Consider the following 23,298-nt stretch of genomic DNA (forward strand, 5'->3'; position numbering starts at 1 on the left):
GCCGCTGTTCCCAGCGCGAGCTAGCTTTCCTAGAAGCGCCAGCAACCAAGCCGCACTTGCCGCCGGCTTCCGCACGTGCGTGCGCCGCACTGCCTCAGCGCCCTGGCTCAGATGCGACGCCTCTGTCCTCGGCTCACCACGTTCTTATTACAATCCCCTGATGCACGCGCGACCGCGAGCCAGGACCGTGATCCCGTCCATGGCATCCGGCGGCGGGCGCTCGCGCTGGAGGCAGACATGCGGAGCGACGGCCGTGGCGGTGCGCGCGGGCCTACGCGTGGCGGTTTGGCAGACGACGACGGGGAACAGACGGCGAGGCTCAACGGGATGCGCCGGCGGCCGAGGCTAACGACGACGGGGAACAGACGGCGAGGCTCAACGGGATGCGCCGGCGGCCGGTCGGCGTTCTTCCCGCGCCGCCGCACCTTCCTCTACCTCGAGCAACTCCTCATCAAGCACGGCCAGGCCGCACTCGCCTCCGCGCCCGGGGGCCTCGACTTCTTCGGCTCCCGCTCCCACGCCGCCCGCCTCGTCAACTTCCTCGGCACCGTCGCGCCCATCCAAACCAACACAGCGAAGCACCTCGTCTCCCATGACACAAAGCGAAGCAGCCCAGATGCTTCGTTTTTTTAATTCTCTCCATGAGGGCATCTCCAGCGGCGCGGCGCATTTTAGTGTCCGCGCGCGTCCGTTTGCGTCGCGCAGCGGACGCTGAAATGACCGTTTTCGTCCGCGTGTCCGTTTGCGTCCGGGGTTGGCTCCAGCGGCCCGACGCATTTTTTTTCTTCTCTTTTTCATTTCAACATACTTCCAAATATTACAAATTGGAAGATTATTTTACACAAACTAATACATAGTTTGGAACATGGTTTACACAAACTAATACATAGTTTGTACCATGGTGGACACAAATATAAATATTTTAAAAATAGAAACCAGTTGTGTTGATTTCCGTATGTTCGCTGCCAAGAAAGAACATTCGAGGGCACACCCAGTCACCCAAACTGGAAAATCCAGCGGGAGGATTGACGGTGCCCTTGTTGGTTCTATCGATGAGGCGAACAGACACAAACCTTCCACTACTGGCTTCGTATGGCCGTAGCCAGATTCGCTGCAAAGAAAGAACACTCTACGTTCTAACTATCGGAATCCGACACGGATTCGCCGGTGTGGTAGTGCCTGCGGCAGGCCGTGTCGTCGAAGACCTTGACGACCATCTCAGCGTCTCCCTCGTAGAGGAAGGTGAGCTGGCAGCCGGGCTCGAGCGCCAGGTCACGGGCGAACTTGCCCCACCCGGTGTGCAAGTACATCTTGCCCTCGCCCGTCGAACGGGACCTCCACGGCCCGGCGGCGGAAGTTGCAGCTGTCCTCCCGTAGCTGCAAATGCGCCGGCTCGACGCCGTCGACGAACTCGGCGAACTTGTCCGGGAGACGCTTGATGCCGAGCGGGTCGTCGTCGATGCTGAGGAGGAACTCGAAGCAGCGTCCCTCCACGTCGGAGGAAGACGAAGAGGACGCAGGCGACGGTGAGCGTGGGGCCGTAGCTGCTCCACCACGGTGGCCCCTGCCCCGTCCCCGGGCCCGTCCAGGGCCGCGGCCTCGACCGCCTCGCCGGCCACCAGGACCCGCCATGGTCTTCCTCGCGGGGCTGGCTGCGTCGCAGGAACACCTAGGCGGCGGAACGCTGGAGCTTTGTGGCGGCTAGGGTTTCTATGGAGGGAGTGGATGAGGAAGAAGAAGGCGCGGCCCCTTTATATAGGCCGGAGGCATGCGGTGGCCGCGGGACGCGTGCGACGCCATTAACGTGGTTGGCGGAGGTGGGCTGCGGCCGCTCGGCAGCCCGAGGCATTGCCATTAACGTGGCGCGGACCGCCGAAGCGACGCAGCGGCGCCGGTCGCGAGCGCGTTTGAGAAGACGCATCGACGCAGGGTCGCTGCCAGGCGGGCCCGACGAAACGTCCGCCGGATACGACCGGACACTTTTGGCGTCCGCGCAGTGTCCGCGGAGACGCATCCGAGGCGCATATTTGGGCCAGGTTTGCGTCTCCGCGGACGGTCCGGTGACTTTGCGTCGCCCCGCTGAAGAGGGTGCCAGACGCATTTCCGATCACGGCGAACTCAAAAACGACCATTTGCGTCGCGCCGCTGGAGATGCCCTGAGCAGATCCTACTCGCATGCAATCAGTATACCAGGATATAAAGTAGAATAGGGCGTGGTGGAGTGCGGCCGGCCAACAGTGGATTCACGTCGTTTGCCCGCCGTGAGCCAGAAACGAAATCTTGAAGTTGATCCCCGATTGCTAGACCGTGCGCACGTATCCATGTGAACACCGAATTCACTCTCTATGACCTACCGTGTACAAGTGTTATTGCAATGTATTTGTTCAATCTGATGTCCGGAAGGGGACGGCTACCAACCAGCTTCCCCTTCCTCATCTCCCCCGCAAATCAGGCGGCGACGGCAATGAGGATGCCTCCGGCGGCGTCGTTTCTTCTGCTTCTGACGCTGCTGGCGGCGGCGGCTGACGCGAGGAGGCAGAAGGACGGCGAGAATGCGTGCGACAAGGGGTGGGAGTGCAGCGGCAGCAGCTTCTGCTGCAACGAGACCATCACCGACTACTTCAAGGCCTACCAGTTCGAGGAGCTCTTCCCCAAGCGCAACGACTCCCTCGCCCACGCCGCCGGCTTCTGGAGCTACCGGGCCTTCATCACCGCCGCCGCCCTCTTCGAGCCTCGCGGGTTCGGCACCACCGGCGGCAAGGAGATGGGCATGAAGGAGGTCGCCGCCTTCCTCGGCCATGTCGGAGCCAAGACCTCGTGTACGCTTCTCCTCCCTGCTCCTCAATCTAATTCACCCTGATGTGCCGCGGGGTCTTAAAGAATTAAAGAAAGAATTGGAGATCTGTCGGTAACAGTTAGTCATACGCTTCATGAACACTAAGCTGGGCTGCCGGGTCTGAACCAGATGTGGGTTAGGTGTTTACTCTCCATTTCAGTTTTGTTTTGTCAGAACAGTTCTTCGTGTAGATTTCAAGCTTGGCATCTGCAATTTTGCACCTGAATATGGGGGAAAATTAAAGAAAGCAAGCATTTCGATCTGATTTTAAACCCATAAGGGATTCATAATAGAGCACCGTTACTACTCCCTCCAATTCAAATTACTTGTCTCGCAGATTTAAGTAAAATGTTGCCTAAAATCTGTCCAAGTTCGTTGAATCTGCAACAAGTAATTCGGATCGGAGGGAGTAGTACAGTTCTTGTCTATCAAGTTTTACTAGTGCAGTATAATTTTGTACAAGTGATTGAATATCGTCAGTAGATTCAGTCTAATCGTGCCACTTGGAATATAACACATACAATTATTTAACATAGTGTCAAATGTATGAGAAACCTAAAGACGATAGTCAAGAGTAGCATCTCACAAATACTGGAGTGGCTACTCCTGCAGGTGGACATAGTGGCGCCACCAATGGTTCATTGGCTTGGGGTCTTTGCTACAAACGTGAATTGAGCCCAAGCCAGAGCTATTGTGACGACAGCAACGAATTGTACCGTTGTGCTGAAGGAGTCGAGTACTATGGTCGTGGCGCCCTTCCTGTTTACTGGTCAGGCTGATATGTTATTTCTCCCAGTTGTTGTTTATTATGAACTAGCTGGGCCAAGCTATTGATTTTGTATCTGCTTGTAAACGATCTGCAGGAACTACAACTACGGTATCGTGGGTAAGGGCATAAAGCAGGATCTGTTGAACCACCCAGAGTTATTGGAACAAAATGCGACCCTAGCATTTGAAGCGGCAATCTGGAGGTGGATGACTCCAATGAAGAGAAGGCAGCCATCAGCGCATGATGTCTTTGTTGGCAACTGGAAACCAACCAAGAAAGACACCTTGTCCAAGAGGTATCCTGGCTTTGGTGCTACCATGAACATCTTGTATGGCGATCTCATATGTGGTAAAGGGACCATTGACCGTATGAATGTCATTGTATCCCACTACCAACATTATCTTAATTTGATGGGAATTGGGGATCAGCACTCCGGAGATAACTTGGATTGTGCCGACCAAGTGCCATTCAATCCCTCATCAAAAAATCCAGACTCATGAGCAAGTTGCATGTCAGATCTATGTATATTTCCTTGAAGGCACTTCCATCTTGCTTCCCAAACTATAGTAATCTTGTATGCGAATCTATAAGGTATATTATTTAGTAGCTCTGAGGACTACTATTGCGTCTCGGAAGTTTGTGATCTACCTATGTAATCTCGTAATCTTCTCCCACTATGTGATTTTCCCCTGCATATTACAGAGAAAAATTACGTTCTAACATGTGACGCCTTTGTTACTGTCGTGGATATGGTGTCAGCAACACATCTGTCACCGTTTTCTTGTTATGTGGACATGGTTGACATTTACAAATGATAACTTTCGAACTGTGTGGAGGGATCTTGTCTTACTTTGTTTTCTGAATTCCTTCAGCTACACAGTTTTTTCTTCGAATTTTCTCTATTTTGGAGTAATATTTTGATGTTAATTTTGTAAGGCACAAACAGTGAAACCAGACTTTTGTTGTAAAAGTGAAACATACATGGAGCATATGTGTGGAAAAAATCCAACATACAGACAATAACTCAAAATCTATTGTTAATTTACTGAGATAATATGTGTACGGAGTTCAGAGGCATAATCTTGCAAAACTACAGATGGATTGATATTTACCACTGAAACAGCTTATCCAAGTGCCGTCCTGGGGACCGTCCTCTGGACACCACACATGGGCCTGGATAGCCAGGTACAGATAGACTGACTAGAGAGTTGTGTCTTTTTGCTCTTCCATTTCAGGGCAGTAGAACTGGCATTCAAACAAGGCAAGCAGGAAGGGGATGGAGCTCGCCAACGTCCCCCATCTTGCCTCCTCCTCCAGCTTCTTCTTCTCCAGCTGCACCTGCAGGTAATGCTTGCTTCCCCTCTGATGCTCTCATGCCTACCATGCAATCATGTGTACATGGAAGACTAATAACATGTACAGAGTGTTATGCTACAGGGGTAGAAGAACTGGGCCGGGGGCGATAACTGTGTTTGCTGCTGGTAGTAGGTGCAGTGCTGATTCTGCGTGTTCGGAGCCCATTGAGCAGCAAAATGTAGATCCCCTTTCAGGTGCGTGGCAGTTGCTAATTTCTGAGTAAATGACGCTGTTTCATGTCAAGAGCAGTGACGCAATCTATCACAATTCCTTGTTTCTTTGGGGAATCTGCACCATGAACATCGTTGCTGATAGAGTAATATACTTTCCAGCAGGAGTTCTCAGGATTCAGGCTAGCTTTGATGGTTGTTTAGTTGCTACAGCTGGACATTGTTCCTCACTTCTATTTTCTCTCACAATGAACTTGTACTGCCATCCAACCATTTGACTAAACAATAGACAGCGAGAATTAAGAAAATTTATCTAGTTCATGTTAATACAATGCTGGCCAATTAATTTTTCCTTGTTTACAACAGTGGCCTCAAGTCCTGCAAATACCCACCGTTATAGAAGGAGAGACTTTGCTGCTGTTGCTCTGCTCCCTTTTCTACTTCCTAATGTTGATATGGCGAGTGCGTAAGTCTTCAGCCACTATTACACTCCTATGTTGCACTTAATTTCCATAGCTATGAATTCCTAACAAGCAAATGTTATTAACCGACGATTATGTGTGCTTTTATTCATGGTCAATATGTTCAAGCTTAGACTAGGATCAAAATATAAAATGGATTATAGACCACTCAAATGTACCAGTAATAGTGATTTGTAGAGAGAGTAACCTACTCAAAGTTGTTTATCACTCTTTGAACATAACTATGAACTTTGAGGTAGTTGTTTTTTGCTCTTTAAACATAACTACGAGCTTTGAGATAGTTTTTTCTTGCACTTTAAACATCACTATGACAACTTAGAGAAATTTCCTAATTACGGTTTTACTTTATTAGGGTTGAGCTATATGATGGATCAATTATTCAAAACGGCGTGAGGAATGTTTTAACCAAGGTCAAAGCTGCTGGTGTCCTTCGTTTGGTTTTCCATGATGCAGGGACTTTTGATGTTGGTGACAAATCAGGTTAAATCTTATTCGTCTGTTATCAAAGTTTAATAAAGTTTCTGAACAAGGAGTACATGTGCTTAAAGAGTATGGTTCAAGATATCTGAAATATGGATTTCTGCAAAGTAGAAGACAATAGATAAAAGTATTGGTGACAATATCTTGCAGGTGGCATGAATGGCTCCATAATCTATGAAGTTGACAGGCCTGAAAACACTGGACTAAGTAAACCTTTAAAGGTTTTTTTGTTCTTCAGAAAGTACCTTTACAGCACATCTGTCTTCTTTGCTTGTTGTCATAGATAGTGCCATTTCCTACTAGAACACCTACCTTGACATATCTGTTTCATTGCTTTAAATCTGAACAGATACTACGAAAAGCAAAAGAAGGAATCGACCAGGTTCAGCAAGGTATGTACTTCACACATTGTTTTCTGTATTTAACTTAACCTTTTCTCTATCCTGAAGTCAAACCTATTATTGTTCCGTATAGTGTCATGGGCGGACTTGATTGCAGTGGCTGGTGCCGAGGCAGTTGCACTTTGCGGAGGGCCTGAAATTCCAGTAAGGCTAGGCCGATTAGATTCCAGGTGCAATAGTGGCTTCCTCATTTTTATAATATTCTTCTTAAATAACACGTTCCTCATGTAGCACTGCTGATCCTGCTGGTAAACTCCCCGAGGAAACGTTGGATATAGTTGCCTTGAAAACATCATTCAGCAAAAAGGGCTTTTCGTGAGTCCCGCTTTTGTCTAACAACTTCTGCGAATTTCTGTTATTTTTTGCATAGTTCCTAATGAAACTTGGCTCTGGTGGCAAAAGTATAATTTTCCCCATGATTTTGCCAATTATTCCATAAAGCAGCTCGTGCACATCCGTGCCTAAGCAAATCGATACTTGGCAGGGTACAGGAGATGGTCGTTTTATCTGGAGCACACACAATTGGGGGTAAAGGATTCGGGAATCCAAATGGTTTTGATAACACCTATTTCAAAATACTCCTCGAGAAGCCACAGCCGACTTCATGTAAGTGATTGTGATATTACCACCATGCCTTTAACTCGCTTTGTAAACCATCCTGATGCATATGCAATGTACTTATGTGTGGTGTTCTTTTGTGAAGCCGGCATGCCTATAGGGCTACCCACGGATTGGGCACTCACTAAAGATGATGAATGCTTAAGGTATTCTCTTGAACCAGACAGCCGACTTCTTTCCGATAAAGAAAAAAAAAAAAGAGGCTGTTTTGCTTAACTTTACATATCATTTTTAAGGTTCATGACTATCTTAGAACCGAATTATTTGGTTTGTATGAAGAAATGTCAGAGAAGTTCGGGGTAGTCCTAGCTTGTAATATGGTGTAGATCATTCACAATCTTCGAAACACCATTCACTTGCCCTTCTGTTTATCTTGAATGACATTCGAAACTGCTTGCAGATGGATCAATATCTATGCGGAGGACCAGGATAAATTTTTCGCTGACTTCAGGGATGCATACACCAAGCTTGTAAATAGCGGAGCCTCGTGGAGAACGGCTTAGTTCGAATTAGCAAGTCCTCTTTTTGTCGAAATTTAGGTGTCATTCCGACCTCTGCATCGGTTGATGCACAAAACTGTGAAATTACCAAGTCTGTAAAACTTTGCTCGCAGCATCTGCTTGCGCATTCTTTACTCTGCGCTGTATATTGATGTGGCTCGTCTGGAGCTTTAGGAAATTTACAGCAAACTAAATTTTGTCTCTCTCACGCTGCGCGCACAATTGTGGTACTACATACAGTGCTGTTGTTAGTGTTTGTTTACACAGATAAATTTTATTTATTCTACTGTAGTACCAGACAATGTCCTTACTGAGTCGACGACAAGAGAAATGAAATGGTTAAGGTTATGTTTAGAATGTGTAAAATTGTACAGTACAAAAAATCTTGTAAAAAGTTCACAAGAGAACACTTCAAATTCACCTAGAAAATGTTCAGTGTCTGACCGAGTCTAGCCCACACAAATGACACGAGCCGATACAGAGATGACAGCGAAGCATGTCATGAACCACACACTGGCGTCCATGTGTACCGACGGCTTCGCATGATTAGCAGAGAGAGAAAAAAAAACCGAGATCGATGTAGGCAGAAACCAAACGATAAGCTCGATCAGTGGCTGGTCCTCTCCCTCTGTCCATGCACAGCTAGAGCTGCTGCAGCCAGGGCCAAGAAGAAGCAGACGATGGAATGAGGCCCACGGCGGCAACCAGACCTTCCGTCTTCCTCGCGGCGAGGCACCAACCACCAATCCCCACGTCGTCAAGGGCAGCAGCAGGAGCAGTAGCAGCAGTCGATCCATGCAAGCAATTCAAGAACAAGCAGAAGCGCACCTTCCGGTCATGGCGAGCCGCGTCGGCAGGCAGCAGCAACGGCGGCGGCGATGAGTACGGCACAGGGAAGTCCGTGTCGACGGTAGCAGCGACACCTGGAAGGAGGCGGGCGCGGCTGTCGGCGAGGCGGCGGGAGAGCATCAGGCTCCTGGACGTGCTGCCGGACCAGGGCGGCGCGGCGGACGGCATCGGCATCGGCGAGTTCCTGCGGCACCCCGCCGGCGTGGAGTCCCTGCTCAACACCAGGGCGCTGCAGAGCTTCGCTCCGGTGGAGCCGGAGTCTGGCCCGGCCGGCACGTTCAGGTGCACGCTGCAACCCATGGGGTTCTTGGGATTCCAGGTCGCCCCCGTCCTCGACCTCCGCGTCGCCCCGACCCGCGACGACTGCACCGTCGAGATGCTCTCCTGCAGGGTACGATGTATGGTGAATTATTTCCATGGATCGTTTCTCAATGCAAATGAACGGCCGCTAAACTGTTTTCAGTTTGTGTTTGGTGACAGTTTGAGGGTTCAGACTCGATTGAGCAGCAGAATGAACTCTTTTCAGGTTCTTCTTCCATACTTAATTCTCTCTTTTGTGTATTCTAGAAAACAGATTCTCTCTTTTGTGCTAGAGAGCTAATTGATATTCTCCAAAGCCAATTTATCTCTGTTAGTGGTACAATGGTTTCATCAGTTAGTTAGTACAGTATGAGCGTTCGCATTTTGGGCAATAGTTCATGCTAGATGTCTCTGCCCAATAGTGCCATCACCATGATCAGTTAGTTGTTCTGCCGAAAACAAAAATCTCTTAGCTTAGTCTATGAAGAACTGTATCGTAAGTACTCCAATTTATCTGAGTTGGAGCTTTGGATGTTGGCAGCGGTTATGAGAAACCACATAACATGGGGAGACAACGGTGAACAGGAGCCATGCTTGGACATCGATGTTAATTTGGAGGTCACTCTGGAGGTGTGCATTCAGATTCAGTTCAGTAATACAGTAAAGTACACAAATACGAATGAGATGACAATCTCACCAATTTTGTATGTGAAATTTCACCTTGATGCATGGCACCAACTACTAAGAGATTTTTCGATAATGAACTACTAAGAGATGCTTAGCTGCAAATTATGATCCGAGCAATGAGTTGAGGACACGAATTTCTACAAGCAGAACCTCAAGTTCTCCATATGTTGATTTTCAGGTGTACACGAAGCCATTCAGCTTGCTCCCGTTGTCAGCTGTGGAGAAGCCAGGCAACCTGTAAGGCCCTGTATTCCTTGCAACTTTCTGAAATTAAGAACACAAGGGCTCTCCTGAAGTCCTGATGCTTATAAAGTTGTAAGAACTCCTAGCTTTTGAAAACATCGGTACGCCCATCAGGATGCTTAAGCGCATAATGAACACCTCAGTTGAAGCCATTTGATTCCACATGTTATGAAACTGAATTTTATCATCGTCACTTCGATTTCACTAACATTGGTATGCACTGCACTTTTGGCAGGCTGATGCAAGGCCTGCTTGACAGGCTCGTCCCTTTGCTGGGTGAGCAGCTGCTCAAGGACTACCATTCCTGGGTTCAGCAGCAGCCTCGCTCTTCCTCATGAGTGATCACCGAAAGCCTGAAACTAACACTACTAGCAGATTCCTGGGTTCATAGCTGGATGGATTCAGAAATTCAGCCGGCGGCAGCATCAAGAATGATGAGGAAACATTCGTGCATTCATAGGCACCTTGTTAAATTTGTGGCCGTGGGTAATTAATTGATGTACCTGGATTGATGTTTACACGATACAATATAGTTGATCAGGTTTGGTTATGTTCATGCTGCAAATCTATGAGGGTTCCTATCTTCATGAAACCGAATAAGCAATGCTAACATTAATCACCACGTTTTCGTTAGCATCAATGTATCAGCTTCACGGACAACAATGAAAGCTCGATTTGCCTTCAAATCATCCTAGAGCACTAAACGGGAAAGCCAATTCATCAAAAAAAACTAAATGAAAAAATTCCGTCGCCGGGACTTGAACCCGGGTCTCTCGGGTGAGAGCCGAGTATCCTAACCACCTAGACTACGACGGATTTGTGGTTGTATCTATTCCGAAACTTATAAATACTGTAGATATTCATCACAAAGTTAATTAGCACGTACTATCTGAATGTCATGCGCATCCTTGCATACGAGAGATGTAACACTAATTACTGAATGCACTCACCCACAACGTTGCCACGTATTGACGTATGTGTACACACGTATGAGCATGACATGCGCATCCTTGCATAAGAGATATGTAGGTAGCCGAATGGTTTTTGCGTTGACACTTCGCATGCACCAAAATTGCTTGCAGCTTAATATATGTTAATGTACTTGTGCGATCGGCAAGGAGATGTCCGCACTCTCCATGGCCTCACCACATCTCCAATCGTACAGATCTTGGACGTATATCAACTACTTTCTCCGTTGGAAAGAAAAACGTATGTCATGTTGCACCGAAAATGGCTTCAAGATATTGCATTGACCTTCAAATTATTGCAAGCATGTTGCCTCACAAAATCTAGTACTCCTTTCTTTCTAAATAGTCAAGTTGAGAAAGTTTGTACGGATGCAAATTCGGGAAAGACTCAAATTTGGTTGTTAATTAGTGGTAACATGTTGGTTGTTGTTCGTGTCTACTTTTACCATCTGGCAACCCAAATACAAGGTTTCTTAATAAAATATATATGTAAACCCTGTTTGTATTCATCATACAAATGTCTTGTTATATTGATCTTACACAGTCTTTCATATAGAACAGCGCCAAGCATGAAAAATGATGATCAAGACATTCATATTCAGGGCCTCAACTGATCAGATCATGAATATGGAAAATGTAGTATCATGATGTCACTCTATGTTGCATATTGTGTGAATACAAAGAACGCTAGATTGCTTGTGAGAACATATGAATCTTTCCAAAATATCGGAGTCAATGAAGATTTTCCTTTAAAATGTAGTTCAACTTTTTTCCAAAATAAAAATATTATATGGAGATATATCATCCTGCAAATCGAACAACCTGCACAATAGTAAAAAAACCCGAAGGACTAAAAACATCCTGAAATCCCTTGAATCAAAGGGACACTTCCGCTCTGCCACAAACCCATGATTATCTTGCTAGCAATATCATGCGTGTAAGCCTCAAGATTTATGTTAAGGAAGTTGCCTATGATGTTTTAACATTTCTAGTCAAAAGACTGAAATATCAAAATTTTGAACAATTCGCGCCGTCCGGCGATTTCGCGCCTTTTATTGCTTCTCTCTTCCTTTGTTTCCTCTTATGCTTTCCGCAACGAAATCGGATTTGATCACCAAAGAATTTTGATGGAACTGAAAGTTCATCACAAGACTTCATCACATATATAGCACAGTTCCCTTTTCAAGAACTCCCTCCGATTCATATTAACTGACTGATTTATTGATGTACATATCATAATTTACAGTTACAGAACAAGAACACAGGCATGACCAGATCAGTCTGGTCTTTATTCGGACCCTAGACATCCATGGCTAATTAGTGCACTGCAATATAGGACGGCACGCCATGATCACACATATAGTAAACCGAACAGCTACACCTTTGGAGGTGTAGCCGCCATGGCCGCCAATGTCTTCATCCACTGTTCGTCGTCCTGCATGAGAATGGCCATCACCTCAGCGATCTGTTCGACGGTGAGCAGGTCGATTGGAGCAAGAAGGTCATACATGTCGCCGTAATCCTCGCTGCTGCCACCTTGTTGATGATAGTAATCAGCGGCGCCACCACCACCTGCGGCGCCGGCGTTCACCATAGCCTGATATGCGACAGGTCCAGCAGTTGCTGGCGCGGGCACGTGGTGCTGAGCGACGAGGGCGTAGAGCTGGAGGGCGTGCGTCTCGGCGATGGCCTTGATGTTGGCGCCGGTGAGCCTGGCGCGCCTCTCCTCGGAGATGTCGGGGCGCGGCGCGGCGGGGAAGTTGTAGTAGCGCGTCGGCGGCGGGGTGTGGCCGTAGAAGCAGAAGAGCGTGGCGTCGTAGGCGAGCGCCGCCTCCTCGGGGTGGTTGAACGTGCCCAGCCACAGCCTGGCGCGGGTGTACGGCACGCGGATCTCCGCCGCCCAACGGCCCCACGGCCGCTGCCGCACGCCCCGAAGCCCCAGGTTCTTGGGCGCCCCCACCGGCACCGGCACCGGCGCCGGCGGGTTCGAGCGCGCACCGCGGCTGCCGGCTTCCTCCCTCATCATCGCAGCCCAGTTCAACTCCATGCAGGAGCACCTGCAAGAAAGACACTCGTGCGCGGTGAGGAAGGAGAGAGCACAGTGTGGTGTGTGTCTGTGTGATGTGCAAGGGGAGGGGCAGTACGTACGGTTTTTAAAGCGGAGCGACGACGCCGACGAGCGGACACGTACGCCGCGCGCCGCTCGCATGCACTACTCACTCATGAGGGGAACGTGCCTTCTATCTGTGCGTCGACCTTGGTAGGTTTACATTGTAAGATTGCCCCTTACACCCACCTTTTTTTTATGAAGTCAATCCATATTTTTGTATATCAAAATTTAAAGAGAAAATTGAATATTTGAGCCCCCAACTATACGAGAAGTGAAAGTTTAGTCCTAGTTTTTTTTTACCCGAACAGAATGGAACCTGAACTTCAAAAACTATCAACGAAGTTAATCCATACTTGTATCTTTGAAAATTGATGGAGGAAGTACATATTTCTCTCTCCTATTGTACAAGAAGTGTGAATTTGATCCATGGATTTTAAAACTTGACAAATCAAACTAGAAACTTTTTAAACTAGATAAATTTGGTCATTTCACTCATCCCAAATCTGACCTATTAGGCAGGTTTGGGGTTTGGTTTGTCTGGTTTTGAAGTCAAGGGACCAAATATATGTATTTTTCTCATATTTATATGATGTCACTTCAATATATAAGTAAAGATCAATTTATATGATTTTTATGAAGCTAATAGATAGGCAGGCAATTCTGCACAAAAAATTATATACAGAGGATATTCACGTGCAAACAGAGTCATTGACCCTAAGTTTTGTAAAATTAACTTCAAGCCTTTATTTATGCCTATTTTGCCATACATGAGAAGACATAAATATATCTAGGAATGATTTTTTTTATCCCCAACACGACACTGGTGCTAAACATGAACATAATCATGTCCTTGTTACTTGTTGCTTGTGTTAGGGCCACATCATGGCATTTGCATGAGTCAAATGAGCAAGGGGCAGCCATTGAAGACTTGACAAATGTTTTCCAAGTACGCTATGATGAATTTGTCGTGGTTACAGAACTATGACGCAAATGTTTCTAAACGTGACATAGTTGTACGCCCTCTGATTAGTTGGTCGTGGTTCCTACTATAACGTAACAAAGATATTGGAACATGAAGTAGTTGTACACCCTCTTGATAAATTTGTCATGGTTGCAACTATGACCCAAAGATGCTTGGACATGATGTAGTTGTAGTGTTGTACACCCTCTCGATTTACCTATATCGTGCAACCCACCTCTTTCATGTATACTCGCGCCATTTGTCATGGATACCTATTCTTCCTTTTACACTAGGGCATGGTGCCGAGATCAAACTAGACCAATGGTGAGAGTAGCCACGATGGTATTTAATTACAAGAATGGTGAGGTCGAACTTGGGCTGCCTAGCACACCACTAGTAAGCCAAATGTGCAATTGCATGAGCCAAATGTGCAAGAGGTGGCCACTAAAGACTTGACAAATGTTTTCCAGATATGCTTTGATTAATTTGTCGTGGTTACAGAACTGTGACATAAATGGGCCTAAACGTGACGTAGTTGTACGTCCTCTGATTAGTTCGTCGTGGTTGCAATAATGACGCAAAGACGCATGAACATGACGTAGTTGTACACCTTCTCGATTAATTGGTCGTGGTTGCAACTATGATGCAAAGACGCGTGAACATGACGGGGTAGTTGTACACCCTCTCAATTCAAAACCTATATAGTGCAACCCACCTCTTTCATGTACACTCGCGCCATTTGTCATAGATATCTATTCTACCTTTTGCACTAAGGCATGATGCTAAAACAAAACTAGACCAACGGTGAGAGTAACCACGGTGGTATTTAATTACAAGAATGATGAGGTTCGAACTTGGGCTGCCTAGCACACCACTAGTAAGTCACCTAGTTTTTTTTAGAAAAGGGATCTAACTAAGGCATGATAACTTGGCTTATATATAATATCTCTATAAAAAGGGGCTCACTCCATTTTCATATATCACAACATGTCGTCGATTTCCCCTAGTTTATTTGCTAGAGCATTTTTTACGAAGTCTCCATTTCCTTGAATTTATTCTAAAGCAATTCGTCTCCAAATTATCAGTTGATTGTGAAAAATTCTCTATGATACCTTTGAATTTACATAACCGATATGAGGTACTAGCCTTCATATGTCTACATAACTCATAGAAGTGTATATCGGGGCTAACAACAATTGGTATACTGGCGTAGATATACCTACATACATTAGATATCAAGTTTATCGATGGTGTAATTGAGATGGTCTCTATTTCAAAAAAAAAAGAACAAAATGGAAGTATTTTGTATGGGTCTATTCTCAGCCATTACAGGGAAACACCAAACTTGGAAAGAGTATTGCAAAATCCTACTTTCTTCATCCATAAAAAAAGGTCTTGGATTTATTTAAATTTAGATGTATTCATACACGAAATTACAGGAGGCTATGTTCATCTGTAAACTAATTCTCACCATGTTCAATTCATTCGTAACCATGCGGTGCACGAGCATATATACCGGCCAGAGATGCTGAAGTATACGCCCATATACGGATCTACCTACCTATACACACGTATGCGTAGCTGCGTACGATGCACGCGCCGAGTACAAGGACAGTCAGACCTCGCATTTTCTTTTTCTTTTTTGATTGAGGGAAGCATATGGCGTCCACCTGGCGTGCCGACTTGGCCGCTTCCTCGCCGCTACGCCCGCGCGTCCCGCGCACCACGTCAGACCCGCGACGTTGCGAGCGAGCGCCGAGCCTACGCTGCACTGCACTGCACCGCGCGGCGCTATATCCCATCGATTTTTTTCTCCATTTATTTAGGCACAATATATCACATAAACTCTGGCCTCCTCCGTAGGCGGCCAACTACTCCCGATTCTCGAAGCATATGAAAAATGCTTCCTTTTTTTGGCGAAGATTAGCGGCGTATTATTATGCGTGTAGTTAAGATGGGGAAATTTGTTACGTGATACCGTTATTATCTAGCGTTTGTCAAAACACAATGTTCTCTTTACCAAATACCATTACAATTTGTGGCACATTTTTCAGAACACACTACCTGTTTAAAAATGGAAAGTTTTACACTTTTTCTTCAAAACCAATCTATCCCATCCAAAAATGCCAAATATTTCCATTTCCTAACAGGTGGTGTGTTCTGCCAAATGTGCCACAAAATTGTAGTGAGACATAGCAAAGACACAATCGAACAATATATTTTAGCAAACGGCGTAAAATAATAACGTCCTAGCCGAGGCCATCCTACTTGATCCACCTAGACTGGCAACCAGCCATTGGTGATGAGGACCTGGAGAGGGAGGGAGAGGGAGAGGGAGAGGGGAGAGAGAGAGTTAGTTTATAGCTCCATTATCTCCAATTTCAAAATAAAAATCTTCACTTCTTGACGCCATGGTGATTCCCTCGGGTGTTGAAAAGTTTGGTCGAAGGTTTTGCGACCATGCCGTGCGGGAGAAAGGAAAGTGACGCACGGCCAGTCTCGCGAGAAACTAACGCTAGTTTAACGATGAGATTGGGGATCGGGGGGAGTTAATGAGGAGGGATTTGTTGACATACCCAGCCATGTTTCCAATCGGGAGAGACACATGTCCCTAAATTTTCTTTCCATTCAAGTCGGTCATCTATGAGCAAATATGTCCAATACCAATGAAAATTGCCTCAATTGACCATGTGGTTAATCTTCGTGCTGAAGGGCGATCGACATGGTTGATACTAAATTAGTTAAGGAAGAAGATGCAGCGAAGATTATGTGTGGTTGCTGGTCGATATGGTCTGAGAGAAATGCTCAACGCCATGAAGAAGGCGGAAGATCAGTGACAAATTATGTTAGATGGGTGATGCAAACTACACTGGATCTTGCTCAAATTGGGAAAGAGAAGGGGAAGAAAGTACACAGGAAGAACAGTTGGAAGGCACCTGCTCAAGGTGTGATCAAGATCAATAGTGATGCTTCTTTCAATAAAGACGGGATGGCGGGTGGCACCAGCTTGGTTGTTCGAGACCATCAAGATAAACTTCTCATAGCGCAAGCAAGACAAACTTCTCATAGCGCAAGCAAGATGGCATGAAAATATTGCTGACGCACGAACCATAGAGGCACTTGCAATCAGAGATGGGGCTACTCTAGCGGCGGAGAGGGGTTTTACACGTGCCATTTCAGAGAGCGATGCAAAGGAAGTGATCAATATTTGGGATGACTAGTAGAATAGATCGGAGATCAGCTCATCTTTATGCTAAACAAGCTAGTTTTGGTAGGAGGAGATACATGTGGATTAATTATAACCTAGGTTTTCTCGCTAATACAATTCGGAGTGATTGTAATATTGTCGAGTAAAAACTTCTTGAACCAGCAAAAAAAAACTTCATGCCGAAAAGCTTATATAGAGGAATGGAGGGACCGAGAGAGTATAAAATTTAAGTTTCACGGAGGGCAGATGTAGTATGTAGTTTAAAAAAATTGACCATAAATTTAGTTTAGTTAATAAAATATGAATTGTATGCCATGAAACAATACTTTCATACAAATTTATTAGAGTATTACGTATTCCAAGATTTTTATTATTATTTTAATCAATAAAATATAAGATATATATCCACAAAAAATATTCTTTATTAGAAGATTACATGTAGGACCCAGCCACCTAGATTTAAATCCTCAAAGATGTAGATTTAGGTTTTTTTTACAAACACTGTTGGATAATTCATTCAAAAATAAATCTTTGAAATATGAATCTAATGTCATACTTTTTATGTCATATATCACATTTTTTAGATCTTTTTTTAGATCAAAGAAATGTTTAAAGTATTTTTTGAAGTGTGTAATACATTAATATACCGGTATAAAGGGTGTACTTTTTCTTGAAGTACATATAACCCAAAAGAAAAGGAATGTATTGGTACATTTCACCTGTCAACAGCTTTATACATTTCAACGTTGTTGTAGCCTTTGCGTTGCAAGATTTTAGTTTCTTCAGTAATGACAGAACTATTTACAATAGAAATTAGGTGTATTGCGAATACAAGCAAATCTATTCGTTCGATGTCTCCTAGTTGAATGCTGTATGTACGGCTTCATGCCGTGTTCCCTGTTATATAAGCTCTTAATTCCAACAAGTTGGCGAATGGACATTGCAGACCTGGTTAAGCAGAACACGGGCCAAACGAGGGAAAGAACCAATCAGCGTCGTAACATGTGCTGACGATAGTATAACCAAGATCGATTTTACATCAGATTTACACAAACGTGCCACTTAATTGATGAAGAAACAAAACAGCCCTACTACTAACAATGAATGAGAACAGAAGTAAATATACTCTGACAAATCACGCAGGGGCTAAACTACAATCTGATCTCTTCCAACTAGGACCCTACTCATTGCAAGCAATGCCCATCCGTTGCAAGCTATAGAGTATGTCCACATATTCCTCACTGTGCCCCTATATGTCCACATATTTCTCACTGTTTGAGCAAATTGAAATGGTTGCTCGTCAGTTCATGAAACTGCCGCGCAACTCACTCAGAGCTGCCATTCGCAGGGCATATGAACTTGTCGGTAGCGGTAGCCCATCGGCGCGGCGAGGAAGATCCTTCTTGGTTAGAGCACTGCTGCTGTCTTCAAAGTCATGTGAAAGTTGCAGCTTTGACAAAAGCATCGCAATATTACATGACAAAAACTAATTTCAATGGCACCCAGTCAGTCAAGCAGCAGCAACTAAACCAAGCATGCAAGATCATGAGTCTACCGCTCCACAATGCGATGATGCACATACTCACTGTTCCGTCATGGATCCTCTCTTTGAACCAAACACATCAGGACGGTAAAAAACTTGTATGAGCTACTCTTCAGAAAACATAGTAAAATATGCACATAACAGGATATTGGGGAACTCTAGGGAGTCTCTTAGAAAGCTACTTTACACTATATTCCAAAGGCCGGCTGCAATGGATAAAATTGAACTTTTATATCAGGCAATATGGCAGATCATGTGTATCAATCATTATGAACTGTCAACAAGTAGGCACGCAGTTCGGATAAAGTTTTAGCTAGAAATATGGCAGAATGTGTGTATCACTTAATGATGAACTGTCAACAAGTACTTGGACAAATCAGGTTATCAGTTGAGTCTACAGTGATAGCAGTTTTTCCTCATACGAAAGAATGTACCAACAGAATGATGGAAATCATGGTAACAGACCATGTTACCAATTAAACTGGTTCTGCCTACAAAATGTTTAGCTAAGTCTGCTTGTCAATACAACATAAGGGAAGGTTGACATTTCACACAGAAAACCGGAAGATGTAGAGGAAGTAGATATGTCCAGTCCGATAGGTCTTATTTGTGATTTGGAAAGATAAAAAAATTGATGCAAGACTGACAGACAAGGATCAATCTGTGGTCCTTTGCTATCCCCATAACTGAGCCTCTTCTCAAACCTAACTATTTATTAAAACTGTCTCCTGAGACTGCTAAGTATGCAGACTAACTTGGAAGAGAAGATCTCATGTTGAAAGAATCTACCAAGCAAACATCTCTTAGACTTCTCCTTGAAGAACAAGACTCATTATCAAGCCAACAGACACGAACAGCACCAATAAAATACCCAACTATCCATGACTTCAAATTGAAGACCGCAAACATGACTAGACAGAACCAACCAAGACAAAATCATACAGAGTCTAGGTAATACTTCATAGCAGATGAAAGACATCTAAGACACGTACATAACTGTAATCCATTATAACAAATAGCCATTTCCCCTGAGTACAGTATACACAACAAGCAACCAAATTTCAGGAGGATATTAACAGATGGATGATCTTGATCAAAATCTGTAGTGATACGAAAAGCCATGACTCCAGTTGCCAACTTCAAAACGTTTACCATTAGGTAGCTGACTCAACTATGGTCCCAAGGGGAAGAAACTTGAAACGACAGCAGTGACTACTGACACAGATGGACCCCAGACATTCAGACTGAAACTTGACGACGACGCTGAACCATCTTGACCCTCATAACTGTTCTAGGACTCACTGTAACAGTAAGGACACGATATATAAGCCATGCACAAGAAACATGGAAAAGCAAATAATAAAAGCAACTATTGAATAGAAAACTTAAGGCACACAGCTAACAGTTTTCTATAAGGCATGGCAAATATTAACGACCATAATATACGTTCTGAATCACATACCTGATTGTCCTGATCTGTAGCCAAATCATCAGGGCTGTTTGCCTGCAATGGCTTTTCTTCCCCACAAGTTGGGCGGTTGCATTTCGTCCGGAAAGGATAGTTTATGTTATTGCACTTATCGCACTTCCAACTACCCTCTGGCGTCTTCGGTTCTGTCAAGTCAAAAGTTAAATGTATAGCTCAATAGAGTTTCATTTCAAAAAAAAAATGTATCTAATAAACTTGGCGCAAAGCTTAGGTGCATAACATAGTAAGAGTTTTCCCAAATTTCATGCAAAAGAAACATAAATATATCTAATTTCAAGGTACACTCGTATGTATAATGTTGAACACTGAAAACTTACTTGAACCTCGTGAACTGTCAGGTTTGGGTCCCTGCATAAAAAGTTGATATGTAGGTCAATCAGTACAGTAATCATTGTGTGTAACTCTATATACAATGGTAAAGAAGCTAAACGAAGTTCAAACAAGTAAACCAAATATAATAATAACAGTCTACCCACTAATAGCTTCAAAATAATTTATCACATTTTCTACATAAGCATTATTGCACTTCTACATAAGCATTATTGCGAAATCTAAGGATGCAACTGCATGACACTCACTTGACACCTATGATCAAGTAGAAGAACAACTGTTCTCGATTTGGTTCAAGGCAGCAGGTTAAGCTATTTCGGCGATTACAAAAAAGAAGGAGGCGAGCTCCCTATCCCTCTTTGTTTTTCCACTTCCCTCGTTCAGGAACAAACACTTCGCCAAATTCTTTTGAGTCCCGGCCCGGTTTTTCCCCACTAACCAATTACGTTACGACCACTGAACAAACTTGGTTGACGAACATGGTTTATGCGCCGCTAATCTAGCGGCTTGTCGAGCATTTGACAAACTCACACCATCCATTTCAAATGGGATTTGTCCCGTGGACACACGAGCAATCCAACCCGTAGGATTTCCTTTTCCTCTTCCCATTCGAACTTCTGCAGGTTACTGTAGTGCATACGGATTTCAGATTTACAGAACCCACAAGAAATCAACAAATATTTGTTTTGGCAAAAAGAAAAATTCCCAGTGTTATCAAAGGAAGTGCTGCAGCCCTGATGCCCAAGAAATGTCCAAGTATATGCATAGACTAATCAACACACACATACCAAATATGCTATTTGGTCGAATCACATAGCACACTGTCTCACTTCATAATTTAAAACAGTTTTAGGACACCACACATACATTCAGAAAGATGACTAAGCTTACGGGCTGCAGTAGCAATGCCAACTTCCAGCATGTTCTTCCGAAATAACACAACTACTGATTATCAGTATTTGTGAATAGACTGAACTTTCAAAATTGAAAGAAACATATATATTCCATGGTGTCATGGCCCGCCTTATTAGTAATTTAATATATGAACTGAAAGCTAATTTGAAGGAACCGAACCTGGTTATCAGGTCTTGGAGTGTTGCATTTCCTCATGTTACAGACTGCCCGAAAGGCGAAGTTGACGTTGTTGCAATTAGGGCACTTCCAATCATTATCACGCCCAGCTCCTAAAAGAAGATTTGAAGGATCAATGAAATGCCAACAAAATCGATGCAACAGAGAAAAGGAAACACACTTTATACCTGCAGATTTCTTCTGTGAGCCTTCCTCAGAATAGGAACCAGCCCTTGTGACCTACAGTAAATAATAAATAAACAATGATATCAGAGAAATAAATCCTCCCCAAGATCTCACACAACATAAATATAGATAGCGTAGAGACATGGCCAATTGAGGTGTAACTCTTGTTAACACGTACAGGAGTGATTACCATTGCACCAGGACCACCAGGTGAGCCCAAGCCATATCTGTCAATGGGCATGCTGATGCTGTACATTCCACCTATTTAGGGGACATGGAAATTGGAAACAATCATGAGAAACATTGCCACGGCATTCAGGTTTAGATTTAAAAACACCTTCTATTTCACAAGCATCATAAGAAACAAGAACTGCTAATTTCCAACATCAATCAAAGCACACAGCGAGAAATCAAAAAGTAATTTATCCATTAAAGTTCCATTTGCATAGTGGAACAATAAATAGCTCGTGTAGAAATATATCGAGATGCTAGCATTCCTGGCAAGCAAGTTCTGATAAATAAAGGTTGTGCACGGCAAGAATTGCATTCAACTTGACATATTAGAATCCGCTTATCAAATTTTACAAGCTAATGTGTTCTATTTGCAGAGTGGAACAGTAAATAGCTTGTGCAGAAATATATTGAGATGCTAGCATTACTGGCAAGCAAATTCTGATAAATAAAGGTTGTACACAGCAAGAATTGCATATAACTTGACATATTAGAATCTGCTTATCAAATTTTACAAGCTAACGTGTTGTCACGTAGTATAGCTACCAAAAGATAGGTGGCACATCAGTCATCTTACCTCCACCAATCATAGGGCCAGCAGAATACTGAGGTGGCCCAGTCATATGCACCGGCGGCCCGTAGGGGCTCCCCATCGGGAGTCGAGCGCCGTAGCCGTATTGGTACCCAGACCCCGGGGAGAGCTGAGGAATGCCGTAGCGCGGCATGGCGTGCCCGTTATAGAGGGAGGGGGCGTACTGGGGCGGTGCAGCGCCGAGGTACATGGACGGCGGCGTCCCTGGGGCCATGTACCGCGCGGGCACCGAGTAGTGGGGCGGAGTCTGCATAGCCTTCAAGGGGAGAAGCGACAGCACCAGTAGGTCAATGCAAACGCCCGGCAAGTAATACACATGACAGGTGCAGAGACATGGTCAAGCGAGCAGCAAGAAAACAATAAGGAGGTGGGAGTACCGTGTACTCGGCGGGCCTGGGCTGGTCGCAGTTGCGCATGTTGCAGGTGGTGCGGAACGCGAAGTTGATGTTCCGGCAGCTCGGGCAGACCCAGTCGTCCTCGCGGCGGCTACCTGAGCGTCGTCCGTGCGAAAAACAAGCGAATCATGTGAGATGCAGCTTACGGAGTGCGGGTAGGAACATGTGAAGGGAAACAAGGGGAGGGAGCAACGAACCGTCGGTGCGCGCGCGCTTTCCGGCGGACTGGCTGCGGTTATCCATCTACAAACGCAGGGAAGGGGATGTGATGAGCACGGCGAACAATTTCATGCCATGCCCGCGACGGGTGGAGCGATTGGAGGGTCCCAATTCGATCTGGGAAGACGAGGTGGGCGTACCTGAGAAGACATTGCTGGCGGTGAAGCGGGGACAGGAACCGGCGAGCGGGTAGGAGCGGAGACGGCGGCGGAGACGGGCGGGCGGAAGAGGAGGAGGAGGAGGAGGAGGAGGGGAATCCGGCGGCGACAGAGGGGGGCGCCGGTCTAGGGTTTTGCGGTTGGTT

At 45.1% G+C, this 23,298-nt stretch overlaps 4 protein-coding genes and 1 non-coding gene across 9 annotated transcripts; 3 read left to right on the forward strand and 2 right to left on the reverse strand.

Moving 5' to 3' along the window:
• The first annotated feature begins 2,298 nt into the window (after nt 1–2,298).
• LOC124696395 (chitinase-like protein 1) lies at nt 2,299–4,325 on the forward strand. Its single transcript, XM_047229164.1, has 3 exons — nt 2,299–2,819; nt 3,449–3,605; nt 3,700–4,325. The coding sequence occupies exons 1-3, from the start codon at nt 2,375–2,377 to the stop codon at nt 4,103–4,105; spliced, it is 1,008 nt and encodes a 335-aa protein (XP_047085120.1). The 5' UTR covers nt 2,299–2,374; the 3' UTR covers nt 4,106–4,325.
• A 454-nt stretch (nt 4,326–4,779) lies between these two features.
• LOC124696499 (putative L-ascorbate peroxidase 6) lies at nt 4,780–7,816 on the forward strand. Of its 2 annotated transcripts, none has more exons than XM_047229309.1 (11): nt 4,780–4,949; nt 5,043–5,155; nt 5,498–5,597; nt 5,966–6,093; nt 6,244–6,314; nt 6,443–6,485; nt 6,568–6,664; nt 6,726–6,809; nt 6,979–7,100; nt 7,198–7,258; nt 7,513–7,816. In XM_047229309.1, exons 1-11 carry the CDS (start codon nt 4,882–4,884, stop codon nt 7,613–7,615), a joined length of 990 nt encoding a protein of 329 aa, XP_047085265.1. In that variant the 5' UTR covers nt 4,780–4,881; the 3' UTR covers nt 7,616–7,816. The 2 variants fall into 2 exon arrangements, with proteins under 2 accessions (XP_047085265.1, XP_047085204.1); XM_047229248.1 differs by having other exon boundaries at nt 4,781–4,949; nt 5,028–5,155.
• A 325-nt stretch (nt 7,817–8,141) lies between these two features.
• On the forward strand, nt 8,142–10,241 carry LOC124677783. Its single transcript, XM_047213746.1, has 5 exons — nt 8,142–8,852; nt 8,942–8,987; nt 9,303–9,391; nt 9,627–9,685; nt 9,927–10,241. The coding sequence occupies exons 1-5, from the start codon at nt 8,298–8,300 to the stop codon at nt 10,027–10,029; spliced, it is 852 nt and encodes a 283-aa protein (XP_047069702.1). The 5' UTR covers nt 8,142–8,297; the 3' UTR covers nt 10,030–10,241.
• Nucleotides 10,242–10,434: 193 nt separating this feature from the next.
• On the reverse strand, nt 10,435–10,507 carry TRNAE-CUC. Its single transcript has one exon. It is a non-coding gene; the product is annotated as a tRNA-Glu (tRNA).
• A 7,409-nt stretch (nt 10,508–17,916) lies between these two features.
• On the reverse strand, nt 17,917–23,193 carry LOC124696673 (ranBP2-type zinc finger protein At1g67325-like). 4 transcript variants are annotated; one of them, XM_047229454.1, is made up of 10 exons: nt 23,135–23,193; nt 22,973–23,018; nt 22,758–22,870; nt 22,366–22,636; nt 21,748–21,818; nt 21,560–21,611; nt 21,375–21,484; nt 20,288–20,318; nt 19,944–20,095; nt 17,917–18,424 (listed from the first exon to the last, which is right to left on the reverse strand). In XM_047229454.1, exons 1-10 carry the CDS (start codon nt 23,144–23,146, stop codon nt 18,239–18,241), a joined length of 1,044 nt encoding a protein of 347 aa, XP_047085410.1. In that variant the 5' UTR covers nt 23,147–23,193; the 3' UTR covers nt 17,917–18,238. The 4 variants fall into 4 exon arrangements, with proteins under 4 accessions (XP_047085410.1, XP_047085348.1, XP_047085463.1 ...); XM_047229392.1 differs by having other exon boundaries at nt 21,736–21,818; XM_047229507.1 differs by having other exon boundaries at nt 18,310–18,544; nt 21,736–21,818.
• Nucleotides 23,194–23,298: the final 105 nt, after the last annotated feature.

The sequence above is a fragment of the Lolium rigidum genome, chromosome 1 (genome assembly GCF_022539505.1).
Source record: "Lolium rigidum isolate FL_2022 chromosome 1, APGP_CSIRO_Lrig_0.1, whole genome shotgun sequence".
Lineage (NCBI taxonomy): Eukaryota > Viridiplantae > Streptophyta > Magnoliopsida > Poales > Poaceae > Lolium > Lolium rigidum.

Coding starts and splice junctions, on each gene's coding strand:
- LOC124696395 (XM_047229164.1), top strand. CDS start 2,375: ATGTATTTGTTCAATCTGATGTCCGGAAGGGGACGGCTACCAACCAGC. Junction 2,820..3,448: donor TGTCGGAGCCAAGACCTCGT/GTACGCTTCTCC, acceptor CTACTCCTGCAG/GTGGACATAGTGGCGCCACC. Junction 3,606..3,699: donor GGCGCCCTTCCTGTTTACTG/GTCAGGCTGATA, acceptor AACGATCTGCAG/GAACTACAACTACGGTATCG.
- LOC124696499 (XM_047229248.1), top strand. CDS start 4,882: ATGGAGCTCGCCAACGTCCCCCATCTTGCCTCCTCCTCCAGCTTCTTC. Junction 5,598..5,965: donor AATGTTGATATGGCGAGTGC/GTAAGTCTTCAG, acceptor TTACTTTATTAG/GGTTGAGCTATATGATGGAT. Junction 6,810..6,978: donor TTCAGCAAAAAGGGCTTTTC/GTGAGTCCCGCT, acceptor GATACTTGGCAG/GGTACAGGAGATGGTCGTTT.
- LOC124677783 (XM_047213746.1), top strand. CDS start 8,298: ATGAGGCCCACGGCGGCAACCAGACCTTCCGTCTTCCTCGCGGCGAGG. Junction 8,853..8,941: donor TCGAGATGCTCTCCTGCAGG/GTACGATGTATG, acceptor GTTTGGTGACAG/TTTGAGGGTTCAGACTCGAT. Junction 9,392..9,626: donor ATTTGGAGGTCACTCTGGAG/GTGTGCATTCAG, acceptor GTTGATTTTCAG/GTGTACACGAAGCCATTCAG.
- LOC124696673 (XM_047229392.1), bottom strand. Junction 22,871..22,972: donor AAAGCGCGCGCGCACCGACG/GTTCGTTGCTCC, acceptor GACGACGCTCAG/GTAGCCGCCGCGAGGACGAC. Junction 21,612..21,735: donor GTGCAATGGTAATCACTCCT/GTACGTGTTAAC, acceptor TATTTACTGTAG/GTCACAAGGGCTGGTTCCTA.